At 36.0% G+C, this 14809-nt stretch overlaps 1 protein-coding gene across 4 annotated transcripts in view; it reads right to left on the bottom strand.

Annotated features, from left to right (window-relative positions):
• Positions 1-14809, bottom strand: part of GAS2 (growth arrest specific 2) — a 127128-nt gene that overhangs the window by 80239 nt on the left and 32080 nt on the right. For all 4 annotated transcript variants that reach the window (XM_082684143.1, XM_082684145.1, XM_082684144.1 and 1 more), the window contains one exon: positions 2454-2595. In XM_082684143.1, coding sequence (XP_082540269.1) covers positions 2454-2595 — 142 coding nt within the window. The remainder of the gene's footprint in view (positions 1-2453; positions 2596-14809) is intronic.

Here is a 14809-nt window from a genome sequence, read left to right as displayed (position 1 = left end):
TGTTTTCTTTCTCCAAATAATTCTGAAGTCAATGCTATAATATTGGCTCCTTTCTTCTGTCTCCACGGGGGTATTAAACCTCACCTCACCTCATGTCCTATTCGGAGCAGCAGAAATTTCAAATTTGTCTTTTCATTGAGCAACAAACCAGAAAGCCTAACTATCTGCTTTTGTTTGGTGCTGAGAGGATTAAAAATTCCTTGAAAACTTGGTTTCTTTGCAAGTTATAAGCCAAGATATAATAAAGAAGATGATCAAAATGAAAGATGTTTAAACCAAATACTCAGTAGCTATTATGTATAAATGTTCTAGGACTTTCTTTTTATAAAGTCAGGTGTTTTTTATTTTTTTCAAACAGAGTGAAGAACTAGGCCATCTCAACATTCATCTTGACATAATTTTATATTCTGCAGACTATGTATTTATATATCAGGACCATTATTATACAGTGGCTTTAGGCTTTATTGTTTCAAGATAAAATGTACTACTTATCTGAATGGGGTTTTAAAAAGCCACCCAAGCTTTTTGGTTTCCAACTGAAAGCTTTATTAGTTTAACTAACAAAAGAACTCAGAGGCAATGAGAAAACTGATCTAAGATTTTTTTCACATTGACAGCTTCTAGTCATCCATGGTGGTCTATGGTAGTTACTGGAAAAGATGCTTATTTTTTTCCTTTTTCAAATTTTTATTTAAATTCTAGTTAGTTAATATATAATGTGGTATTGGTTAGAGGAGTAGAACTTAGTGATTATCACTTACATATAACTCCCAGTATTCAACACAAGTGCCCTCCTAAATGCTCATCACCCACTAAAGCCCAACCCCCACCCAACCCCCCTCCAGCAACCCTCAGTTTGTTCTCTATGGTAAAAAGTCTCTTATGCTTCCCTCTCTCTTTTTTTCCCCTTCCCCTGTGTTCATCTGTTTTGTTTCTCAAAAGATGCTTCTTAAATGAAAACCTGTTCAATCAGCAAACTCACAGACAATAAGGCAGTTTCCCCGTGTGGCAGTTCCTTAAGGAATGCAGGGAACTGGAGATTTTTAAATCATGATGTTGTCTGTCCACACATGAAGAGTATACGCCTTGTGACTAAGCTAGTTCTGAAATTGCCATCAGACTGAAAGAGGGCTATCTCCATACATACACCTCTTCCACCAAGTTTGGTTTACTTAAATGTGAGGAAATAGTAGGAGCTGTCAAAGTCCATTTACATTACGATCAGTGGAGGGGCACCCTACTATACTCTGGAGGCTCCTGGGCAATTACTCTAGTTTATTTTTCCCTTCAGGTATAAAATATTCTCCTAGTCTAAATTCACATAATTTTCTTCTCTGTTGAGAGAATTCTCAGAAATCTGATGGCAATCTTTTCCATATCACATTCACTGCTCTTAGCAGAAATACAAATTTCCATAAGCATAGAAAAGGAGTAAGATTTTAGCTGTTGCCATCCATTTCCTAGGTTCAGCTGGGAAATGTTGTTTTGTGAGGCCTAGGGGCAAAGGTATTCTGTTTAGAAGGCAATTTGTATACTTGTTCTCTCTGAAGGATGCTCAGCTTTCTTTGATGCTAATATTTGGTATTATGTGATTTTGTGAATTGATTTTTTAAAGCCTCAAGCAAAAGAACCAAGCTCCCCTCCTTCCCACACAGAGGTCTCCTTTCTTCACTCAGTCCTATTTCATTAGAATAGGACTTTAATTCCAATACTTTCCATATGAGAGCTGTTCTTGGCAGAACTGATACAGGAGCACTGAACATTTAACAGTAGCATATCAAATAATGTTGAAACACTGAACAACATATGTTTTGTCCCAAGGAAATACAAAAGCTTGTTCTATGGTCTGGAAGTGGATTTGCCAATATTCAATCATAAGGCAAAACAAGACAAGAACCCCACAATTATGTGGGTAGTGTTAGACACTAAGGTATCTATCTTTTATTTCTCCATCTTCAATTATTCCAATTTCCTGCTTGCTTACCTGATTTTGAATTCACTAAAAATAGATACATAAATAAACTTCTCTTTCAACTCAGCTAGACTTTACAGGAAATGGTGTTTCAGCCTTTGGTAGAGGTAAAAAACAATAGTGCCTTTATGGCTGGAGCATATACAGCTCCCTTTCCAGTGCAGGCCAGAGCCTGGCAGTAAAATGTAAAACTCCATTTTCCAAGTAGCCCCCATTTTGCATTATATATTCTTGATTTTAGCTTAGAATTGTGCTACTTGTATCCCTACACTTTCATGCACAAAATGACCAACCGTAAAAGGACTTGCATTTTTCTACGTTCAAAGATTCCAGTTTACAACAAACCTGCAAGCTGACAACACTTTGAATTTTTTAAAGTTAACAATCTATGAAATGACATCACATAAAAAAAGTTTAAGTAGTTTTACTGACAAAGACACGTAACAATTTGATCAGCTAAAATTCTGAAGGAAATACATACCCAAACCTTCCGATTCAAATAGACACGTTTCATCTACCCCTAAATCTCGGCACCAGGATAAGAAATTTGCTGTATTGTCTCTGGCAAAAAAGGAGCCTGAGGGTGCAGTGGCTTTGCACGGAATCTTCTTCAAGGGCAGATTCTGAAAAACAAAGAAATCTCACTCTGGTAGTTATATCTGACAAAGTCATCACAAGGACACATAAATAGACAGTTGTTTTCAGCAAAATGTTTTAGAATGACCTCATGTCAATAAATAGGTTAGTGAAGAGGTATAGAAAAGGAAGTGAAATGTACATGAAATTCAGTTGTCACTAAGAAACTATAAAAAAATCTGTGCATATGAACAAATCCTGGATTTTTCTTTTTTCTTACCATCTAGTAGTAATACAAGCAAGTCCCTTCCCTGGCTCATGTTACTCTTTTCTTTCTCTTTCTATTTTGGGTGTGTCTTTGGTATGTTTTGTCTTTTGTCTGTTTGTTTTGGGACTTATATTCCATCCAAGAATTTTACCATTATTTCTCAAAATTTATTTTAAAATGTATTTTCCATTTGTGAAAGAAGAATGAAACATAAATATAGTACATGAATATAAACAATATGTAAGACACAAACCTGTATTATGTGCACACATAAGCACACATTAATATATTATATTATTAATACTTTACATTATAATATAAAACAATTCTGTTGGATTTCTACTATCTGACCCTGAAAGATATTGACATTATGCATCATTTTTCTTCTGGGATAAGAATATGGTTAAGGGGCATCTGGGTGGCTCAGTTGGTTAAGCAGCTGCCTTCAGATGAGGTCATGATCTCAGGGTCCTGAGATGGAGCCTCTCCCTATGGCTCCTTGCTCGGCAGGAAGTCTCCTTCTCCCTCTACCCCTCCTCCTGCTCATGCTGTCTCTCAAATAAATAAACAATAACTTAAAAAAGAAGAAAAGGAAATGTTTAAGATATAGGAGGGCCTGAACCTGGACAGACTTTCTTATTAACAGTCTCTTATAAAATTTTAGATAGGAAATCTCCACTGGCATCATACCAAGAGTTAGAGAGTTGTGTGGTCTTATTTTCTTTAATAGAACATGATCAGTTTCCATGGCATTCCAAGAAATCACAGAATGCAATTCTCTGTGATGTGAAAGACTAAACAATGGTTTTGGTTGATGTGGGCTGCGTAGAGCTTCACTTTAAAGAGAGAAAAAATTAAGGGAGAAACACTTTGTGATTTAAGTTCATAAATAGAATATTTCCTTCATTCACTGTGAGCCAAAACCTAGAAGAAAACATTGTTGATTGTTGAACTCACTGGCAAGAATGGCTATAAAAAATGAGATAATTGTCTTAGAGTACTGGTGAAGTTCTGCTAACATCATAATATTAGTAGAGTTCTTCATGTCTGAGGATTTTATGGCCCCATAACTAAAACATTCAGTTATTATACCACTTAAAGTCTATGTCTGCCCTATCTCAAAGGTTTCTCTTTCTTGCTGACTGACTTTAAAAAAAAAAAAAGATTTTATTTATTTATTTGATAGAGAGAGATCACAAGTAGGCAGAGAGACAGGAAGAGAGAGAGGGCGAAGCAGGCTCCCTTAAGCAGAGAGCCTGATGCTCGATCGCCGGACACTGACATAATTCTAAAATAAGAGCAGGATTTTATTTTATTTTATTTTGTTTTTATTTTTTAATTTTTTTTTAAGATTTTGTTTATTCATTTGAGAGAGAAAGAGAGAGAGAACACAAGCAGGGGAGAGGCAGAGGGAGAGGGAGAAGCAGACTCCCCGCTGAGCTGGAAGCTGGACATGGAGCTGGATCCCAGGACCTGGAGATCATGACCTGACCTGAAGGCAGACACTTAACCACCCAAGCCACCCAGGCACCCCATGTAGGAGGATTTTTAATGACTTTTATATCCTATCAATATTTTCAGATTAAATAATCAAAATTGGTAAACTGTATCAGCCAAAACATAAAAGAGGATTTGCTGGAAACAAAAATCTCCAAGAGATGACCATAAAGCTTTTTTATGATGAGGTCATCATAAAAGCAAAGGTCATCTCTAAGAAAAGAACATAAATACATTCAAATACTGAGCCACGTTAAGATTGCCACCTTTATCCCTGAGTGTGAAAGAATAAAATGTGGAAAACCACTTAAAACCCAGGAATGAGTTTGCATATAGGAAGTATGACTTAGAGATTATAAACTATTTGACGATGCTAAGGGCACCTTAGGACAAAAGTTTCAAGGCTTGCGTAGGGGAAAGAAATACAATATCTCTATTGTACTTGAAGAAGCTAGAGATTGATGTGACACTTAATCTACCAAGGGACACATTTTGAGAAAATACCCACAAGCAACAAGCCCTCAGAAATCATTCAGCCTACTCTTTAAGAACTTACAAGGACAAGCACTGAGCATAGAAGTAAAAACAGCATTTTCCCCGACAAGCTTCTGGTCTTTACGAAGTCATTTACATAACATATACTTGAGGATAAGTATTTAAAATTCATTCCTATTCAAAGACATAAAAGTTACTATAGGACAAGTAAAATGAAAGCTGGCTACTGATCTTTTGTAACTTGGGGATACCTAGTGCAGTGGAATTCAGTAATAACAGCAGTTGAACAAAGCAGTAGTTAAGTGATTTATGGGATATCTGTTTCTGTTCTGGACCTGTCAGATTTACTGCTTCCATGTCACTTAAAGACTTAGGACACTGTAAACTGAGCGAATGGAAACTTCCAGTCCTCATCCAGATGAAAGGTTTTATTTGATGATTTTCAAAAGTCATCCTCATTAATTCAGAAGACTAACGAACTGAGCCCTCACACATAGTACTTACAAAGGTCATCACGCATAACCAGGAGTAAGGATCTCTCTGCATTGGCTAAGAGCGGTAGCGTGTTGTAGGATCTAATATTCTTCCTTCCAGGTTGAACACCGACCCCAAATCAAAGGTCTTTCCAGGGCAACTTGGCCATTTATAATGAAGAGTCTTAGGGCATAAATTTGATTTCATTTGAATTAAAGAACAAATGATTCAAGAATATCAGCCCTCAGTAACTTTAGAACTTAAAAGTATTTCTGACATCTTTTACACAAAAGTGTTCTTAAAGTTCTGAAAGCCTTGGCAATTAGACCACTTCCAGTTCTGTTATTTTTTTTTTAATTGTTCATTTCTCTAGGTTCTTATGAAAATCCTGGGGGGTGAAGAGCCCAGCTCTGCATCTCTTCTTTCCTATCACTAAATATAATAAAAACAATAGATTGAATAACAACTATTTCCTGGCTGATTTCCTTGCCAAGGATATCCTGAAGAAGAGTTTTAGAATAGAGAACTGCCTTAATGGATGTATATACTGGAAAAGCTGGAAATCGACCACAGATATGAAGAGGAAGACTTTTGATCTAAAGAACTGGAGATGCAAAAGGGAACTTCCCCACATGACTCATCTAAGATATATCTTCCATATCAGTTTTCCCTTTACTGCTCACCTCTTCAAACAACTCCTACAGCATTTAAAATATAGACCATCTTCAGTTATTTACTATGTAACTTTTTCCAGACAGTGCTTTTACACATTAAGGCTTCAAAACCTGACTGAGGAATGCATACACGAATGGTAAGACTCGACCCCTCAAACTAGTTTGTAATCAGCATGGGACAGACATAAACATTGTATCAAAGTTTTCACATTCCCAGGAGATACATTTCCAGGGCCTTCAGAATTCATGAAATTCATAGCATAACTTTTACATTAAATGATTTCTATAAATTAAGAAATGTTTAATGATTTTCATTAATCAAGACATTAAAAATTTACATGACATCTTTGAGCTATTTTTGAAAGTTACTGGAGAGAGAATGATGAATAGAGAATAACTGCTAAGCTGAGTTGAGATTGGGTAGAAATTTAGGTACGCTTGCTCCCAAGAGTCACACCACTGAACCCTCCTACACTGTTGGTGGGAATGCTAATCTGTCAATTTTACTTAATTTTAATCTATGTGAGACAATGGATGTTCATTGAACTATTGTGGGATTCATTTCACAATATATGTGAATCAAACCATCATGCTGTATGCCTTAAACTTATACAGTGATGTATGTCAAGTATTTCTCACTAAAATAGGGAAAAAATCCATTTAAATTTAAATAACTACATGTGGCTTGTGGCCATTGTATTAGCACATGGAAATCCATTATTTGGGGTTTGTGAGTCCAATATTTGACCCCTTGACTAGTTTCCCTTGAACTAATACCATCACTATGTCTTCAAACTACCCTCAAATTCAGTAGTTCTCCTGGATATAGTTACTGGGACAAAAAACTATGTTGGTCACTTACAAAGAGTTTACTTATATGCTGCAGAGTTCAACCTGTGTATGTCCTAGTTAAGGTCGTGAGTGTTACAGCTTCAAAAGGGCAGTAGTGATTATTTATAGTACTTACAGGTCTATTTATAATTTTTATAATAGCCTACACCTAGGGAGCCAGGATCTTATTTAACCATTATATTGCCATAGCAGCAAGTATACTATTTTATCTATAAGAAGCACTGACTTTTTTTTTTTTTTTTTTGATCATACGGTGGGTGGGAAAAAAAAGGGAATTAACACTGTAAATGTAAATCATGCTTACTTTCACGTAAATTATCCTACTTAATTATCAAAAAATGATGCCCCGAATTAGGCCCGTGATACTTTCTCCATTTTCCAAGACAAAAAAATTGAGCTCATACACAGTTTAAATCAAATCATTCAATCTCTTATACCAATATACTTCTAACTGTTCTTTGACAGCTCACCAATGCCTGGAAGTTAATATATTTCAGCAGCTGATTTATTCCCTCATTTTTTGGCCAGGTAATATTAAAATAAAGATATGTACTCTCTTTCCCCTACTCAAACTACAAAAAAAATTGAGAGAATGCCCTCTCTACTTTTCTACATGCAGCGAACTGAAAATTTAATACTAGTAGTTTAAATAATCCATTCTTCACAAAAGTTTGAGACAAACTACTCCCTTTGATTACATTGAGTAGACATTTCAGATATAAAACAGAAGAGATACATAAAAGAAGATGTGGAAATTGCCAAGAACTAATATCTTTCTTTTTCCAAAGGGTATATAGAATGTACTGTTCAAATACGCAGGCAATAAAGTCACTCTTTCCATGATGGAAAGAATGTTTCCACTTGCATCCCTTTGCTGCTTTTAGTTTCACTATATATTTTTCCTGAAGAAAACCTCTCAATAAAATTATTTGAACACTCACAGTAACAAGGTATCTAACGATGACTACCAAGTGGCTTTAGAAAGGATGAAAATGTATTTTTAAGATCAAAATGATTAAAATGAAAAATTGGGGGAAAATTCCTTCTGGTACCACCAGCCTCTCCTGGGGATTCTGCAATAGGACCTCATGCCTCAGACAGAGAGAGCTGTGATTTAGTAGAGTAGCAGTTGAATTCACTGGATTGAATTCAAAATGGACCTCGCCTCTCCTTTCTTTCTCCAGATATATCCCACTCTAGAGAGAACAGGTCTTATAGCAAAATTTAGTGTAATGTTCATGCTGTAACACCATACAATCAGTCACATAAATTTTAAAAATATGGGGGAAAAAAGGTTCCTCATATCACAATTCTGGTATACCTGGTAAAATCATGAGGAACTCACTTGAATAATAAAGATGGAAAAATACGTTAAGATTTTCAATCATCTGAAATTATCTCTGGCATAATGTAAAATGATGCTGGCAATGAAGGTTGAGCTTGGTGCTCAAACTTCAGGCTTAAAGGATGAGATGGATAATGAAAGGCTGGTATGTAAAAGAGCTGAAAATTTACATTCACATGAAAACCTGAACATGGATATTCATAGCATCCTTTATTATTTAAACTATGTATTTATTTAAACAAGCTTCATTTATAATTGCCAAAACTTGGAAGCAAGCAAGATGCCCTCAATAGGTGAATGAAACAGTCACACACCCAGACAATGGAATATTACTCAACACTAAAAAGAATGAGCTATCAAGCTATAAAAGACGTGTTGGGACCTTAAATGTAGATTAGTAAGTGAAAGAAGCCAATCTGAAAAAGCTATATATTACATGATTCTAACTATATGACATTCTAGAAAAGGTAAACCATTAGAGACAGTAAAATAATTACAGGTTAGGGAGAAAGGAGGGAGGTTCATCACGAGATTCATCACATGGGATTTTTAGGGCAGTGAAACCATTCTATAGGAGACTATCATGGTGGATATACGTCATTATGCATTTATGAAAACCCACAGAGTGCATATGCCCAAGACTGAATCTTAACATCACCATGGACTTTGAGTGATGGTGATGTGACAACATAGGTTCATCGTTTGTAACAAATGTACCATTCTGTTGTACTTCCTGCTCTTTGTGCTATGAACTTAAAACTGATCTAAAAATTAAAGCATAGTAGAGCATTATTATGTTATTGATAGTTGTTTAAAAGCACCAAATGCTTCACAAAGGAGTAAAAAATGCTGTTAAACAGATAATGCATTCTGTTGCATTTTCATGTACATGTTATGTACATTGTGCTTAATTTTACATATACACCCATATGGTAATCATTATATAAATGCTACACTACTATGGAAAGCTTCTGTTCTCCCAACTAATTATTCACATATGACAAGACAGAGATTAGCTTCTCAAAAATTTCAAAATTCTAGTCCTACACTGTAAAATTCAGTCAACTGGTGATTTTAAAAAGAAATCATTTAATCTGAATCAATTCAAACAATCATTATTATATTACAACTCCATATCAGTGCGACACTTGGCACTGCAGATTGAAATACAAAAAGGAGAAGGCCAAGTTTCCTTTCAGGAGCCCCTCAGTGTCTTTGAGAAAAAGACTTTATTATTTATTTATTTTTGATTGTGTTATGTTCATTATCATAGAGTAAAAGGCTTTAAAATCATCATTTCATATGGTGAGAAATACAATGGAAGCTTAAGTATTTAAATAGAAGTTAAAGTTTAGCTCTTGGGGAAATTTCAGGGTATGCATTTAACTTTGGGGAGAGGTTGAGTGGACTTCATTATAGGAAGGCTTTACAGAGGAGCAGCAATGTACAGAACTGAAGGATCTGAAATGTTCAACAGGCATAGGAAAGAAGGGCAGTACATTCCATAAAGTGGAACATCTGACAAGACTTGAACAGGCATTGGGTGTTACAGATGGTGCAGATTGTATGTAGAAGACAAAACGAGACCAGAAAAGTCAACTGGGCCAGAGTCACAAAGGGTATCTTATACGTAACAAGAATTACCAATATTGGAATCCCAATCAGGGTTCTAAACTCAGAAGCCCAGAAGTGACCAGGCAAATTAAATAAAAGAATGAAATGGCTAGCTCCAGGGGACTATAAGGAGTGGTGGGGATTGTGGAAAGCTGAAGCACTCATGCCATGTCCAGGAAAGGCAGCCATATTTATTGAATTCTAAGTCATTACCATAAAAAAATATAGTCTCAATGTTGTTAGACCTTCCATTTTTTTTTAGATGAATTTGGAAATTCAGATATTTTCATATGAAAATTCCTTGACTTTAAACAATTGAATGTGTAGACAGATGCATGTGGTTGTCTGCTTGTAATCTCACTGTTCCTACTAGGGAACATGAAAAGATTTTTAACAATTTAAACTAAGAAGGAATCCAACTATATGTGTCCTCTGAAAAAAAGAATTATGTTATTTATTCTCAAGGGTGAATTGAAAGAATAAAGAAAAAGATGTGGATAATTCTATGGAAGTAAAAAAACAAGTGATTTCTTTTTGTTCTACCACCTCTATCTTCATAGTAAGAGTAGCAAGATTCCAAGAGTAAGGCTTCCATGGGAATAAGAGAAACTTACTTTGTGAATATGAAGGATTTCTCAGATAAAGGGATGTTGGATATCAGGCACAGAAGTCCCTCAGATTCTCAACAAAATTAATGGTAATTATCAATTATTAATTAATTATAGTGACTCAAACAAAATGATGATAGTTTTAAGGACATTCTTGAGAATATATGTTAGTTTTCTGGGTCCCTTCTAAAGTTAAGGTATCACATTAAGGAAACAAGCTAGAATATTCCTTTAAAATGTGTCTCGAATTTTTTCCTTCCCCACAAATATTTTGTACATTTTAAGACATAATAATTTATAATTATTGGCAGCAAATTCTGAGTTCACAGAGTCACCGATTCTAATATTTTAGTTAAGGCAACTTTTTGGTAGGCATGTGTAAAATATCCAACAAAGAAAAGCATTATCAGAAGTCCTAAGTTTGTTTCCTGAATGGATTCCAGGAAAGCTAATTTGTTTTAGTGGCTAATGTACTTCCAAACACCTTTTGAACAAAGACTTTCTCTCTCTCTCTCTCTCTCTCTCTCTCTCTCTTTTTTGTTTTGTTTTAATAACTTCACTGCACTGCAGATTTCAGGTACACTGCAAGTGTTCATCTATAGGGATATCTCCCTAGACTCTCAGTATATTTGAAAGATGGGAATGTTAAACTTATAGTAAATCAAAGAGGCAAGGTTTATGCCTTGAAACTGCTACTGTCCAGCAATAAGATTCAGCCTTCAGAAATAGTTACTTCATCTATTTAAGCTTTTGGAACTTCAGATCTATCATTCGTGACATCTTTTGAGAATTAAATAAAATGTTTTGGAAAGTGCCTAATACCAATTCTAGACGATTGCTTATCTTCCATTAATGTTAATTTTTTCAAATACATGTCTCCTTTTGGTCTATTTGCAAAGAAGTCTCCAGGAGAGCTTAAAAATAGAGACAAGTTACATCGTCACATCTGTAATTACTGTAATAAGCCCACATGCATTTAGGGGGAAAAAAATTTAAAACAGATGCTCCATATTTTCATGGTGATTTAATTACAATTTGTTTTTTATCCACCTTCTAATTTTTTTCGTTATTATGCCATGCGTTCGTATCTGTTCTCCACACTCTAATTAGAGTGGATTTTTCAAAAGGCAAATTTAACTTCCCAGCGCTTTTAGGATAAAGACAAAGCTTATAATTCAACTTCTACGGTTTGTCTTAATCTTGGTCCCCCCGGCTGACCTAGCTAGCACGTGACCTCTCAATCTCCCCTATCGTCCCACCAGCTTCTGCTGCCACTCTTGCCTGCTCCCCATGCTTTCTTCCACTGCAGAGCCCAACATATAAGGGTTCTCCTGACTTTCCCTTACCTCTTTGCCCAACTAAGTTTGCTTATATTTTTTCTTGAGCAGAAATGTTAGGAATGGTGTAAGAGGGAACCCACAGGGCTCATAATCCTTGGGTAACCATGGGGATATACTGCATAGAAACCCATGATTTTTCCCCCAATTCTACTCTTCTCCTGTCTTTCCAGTTGTAAAATAAAGCACCACCATCCATTTCTTCATATATGAAACCCCAGCCCAATCTCCCTCATTTTTCCTCTCCAATTCATCCCCATGCCCACCAAGTCAACAAAAGGGGAGAAGATATGCCACCCCAACATATGCTACTTTGACACACTGATTATTTTGAATTAAAAGTACTTGAAAACAGTCAGAAGAAAAAGGACACATCCAACTTTGTCTCTCAGAAAGCAGGAGATCAATCTCCCATGTAAAATGTAAAAAGATGGAGATCTTGTCATTTCCAACAACATAGATGGATCTGGAGAGTGTGATTCTAAGTGAAATAAGCCAGTAAGAGAAAGACAAATACCCTATGATTTCACTCTTATGTGGAATTTAAGGAACAAAACAAATGAACAAGGCAGGAGGAAAAAAAAAAAAAAAGAGAGACAAACCAAACCAAAAAACAGACACTTAACTGTAGTGAAAACACAAAAGATTACCAGAGGGGAGGTGGGGAGGGGTTGGGTGAAACGGTAAAGAGTTACCTTGAGCACAGAGTAATGTATAGAGCTGTTGAATCACTATATTGTACACCTGAAGCTAATATAGCGCTGTATGTTAATTATACTAGAATTCAAGTAAAAAAATTTAAAACTACAATACTTGTAAAACCAATGCCAGATTAATAAAATAAGCAAATATGTTGCTTATTTTTTTAAGTTGTGCTTTAATATTTATTTTTAATACTGTAGTAACTGTATTTCAATAAAACGGATTCTCTCTATTTTGTGTTTTATACTCTTAAAGGTTTTATTTTGGGTATTTAAAGACATCATTGTGAAAAAGGATTGGCAGGCTTCAGCCAATGGTTAAAGGAGGCATGGCAGAAAAACAAGTATTCCTGATCTAGAAGGAAGAGTCTAGAACGTATTTGCCTCCACGTCCCGCATAACATCTAGTACAAAACGGACTCTCCACAGAGTTCCTGCACACTCAACAGAGTTCATACTCAGAAGTTAGTCAGTTCACTCCCACTTCAAGATTCCTTTCTTTCTTTTTACTTCAGACAGTTTAATTCTTTTTACCAACTGTTGATAGAGGTAAGTTTTTTTTTTGTTTCGTTTTGATTTTAGCTTTAGCTTCTAGTTACAGGAATTGGTGCGTTATTTATTTCTTACATGGCATAGCGATATACTAGCAAGGTATCCATTAGATGAACCGTCTACACTGTGTGAAATTAGACATGACTAGCAAAGCAATATATACACAAAATACACACTAGACTGCTTCATGCATGATATGTAAAGCATTTTCAAACCACTAAGCAGAACAAAAGCAGGTATTCATGTAGTCAACCCCTAAAAGCTTAAGATACAGTTGAAGAGCTCCATATATTACAAAGTCAATTACCTCATCTAAAAACCGTTATGCCATTACTCTGTAATGTGCCAATACCACATACTTTGGACCACACACACATACCTATGATGAGAACTTACATTTTATGTCATCTAGCAATCCTCAGACATTTTCAAGTTGAAAAAGAAACATTTTCCCTCAAATTTCCAGTCCCTTAAAAAAGGTCCTTGCTATAAAAATCTGTAAGTGTTCTACTTTAAGAAATGGCATGCGTGTTCATAATTGATTTCTTTAAATGATCTGAATTTCTTCAAAGCATGGAGTAACAGCTCTCTTTAAAGTAATTAATTCTCTATTCTCCATATGGTGAGAGTGACTTTTCGTGACACAGAATTCCATATCCAGAGCACTTCGACACAGCAGTGGCCACAGTCAGTGCTATCAAATATCAGGAAAACAGTTCCCCAGTTACACTCCTTGCCCGTGTGCCTGCATGTGGTTAAATGCAGGATGTGAGCCTGTAAGTGGGAGAGATGATGTCACTGTGGAAAAATTCCATCAGGTTTACTTTTTCGCTCAGGGGCAATGTTCTGCTGATGCTTTGAAATTATGTAAATGAAAAATGTGTGAGTGTGTGTGTGTGTGTGTGTGAGTGTGTGTGTGTGTTCCTCCTTCTTCTAATCCAGAATTTAATGTTTTCATGCTTTCAGAATTTCAGTTCAACATGTTTTATTTTTAGTCCTATGCTTCGTATGCTTCTAACACAACCATTATTTACACTACCCAACAACAGCTTACAGTTTAAATTTTGAAAGGAAAGAACTGCTGAGTAGTTTTGAAGCAAGGTCCTTTATCAGCAGACTCCCATACATTTGTAGCCTCTGACGCTTGGTAAATGTCTAGGTTAGATGCTGCCACCCAGTCTTTCTCCTCTCCCCATCACTCCGGAATGCGGGGATTCTTAGCAGACTACCCAGTGGGGATTGAGATGCCCTCCTGCACTGCCTCGCTCATCAGAAGCGAGCTCTGATATGAAAAGATCAATAGAATGTGGGAAAATGGGGAGCCTGGGTGGCTCAGGGGGTTAAAGCCTCTGCTTTCAGCTCAGGTCATGGTCTCAGGGTCCTGGGATCAAGTCCCACATCAGGATTTCTGCTCAGCAGGGATCCTGCTTCCTCTCTCTACCTGCCTCTCTGCCTACTTGTGATCTGTCTCTGTCAAAGAAATAAATAAAATCTTACAAAAAAAAAAAAAAGAATGTGGGAAAATGACCTCCTTTTACTCATGTAAGAGGGTGGACAATTACTAGTCTTTAACAGGTAAGGAGCCAAACATGATAATGGGTGATGATATTTTATTCTCTTGTAATTTGAGGAACATTCTATAACAATTCCGATTCTTTTCATTTGGGTCTTTATGCATAAACAGAAAACCATCTCAAACATGAGGGCTTTTCGCAAAGGTTAATTCTGTGCTTTGCACCTGGTTATAATCCATTTAGCTAGAATCTGTACACTTGTTCAAATAATTTTAAGTATGCAAATCCTGAGCCCACCTTCTTAGACAGTGGCTATCTCGGCCACTCACT

This window comes from Mustela nivalis, assembly GCF_964662115.1.
Source record: "Mustela nivalis genome assembly, chromosome: 9".
Classification (NCBI taxonomy): domain Eukaryota; kingdom Metazoa; phylum Chordata; class Mammalia; order Carnivora; family Mustelidae; genus Mustela; species Mustela nivalis.
Note: the sequence above shows the minus strand (reverse complement) of the source record. Positions and strands in the feature narration are given on the sequence as shown.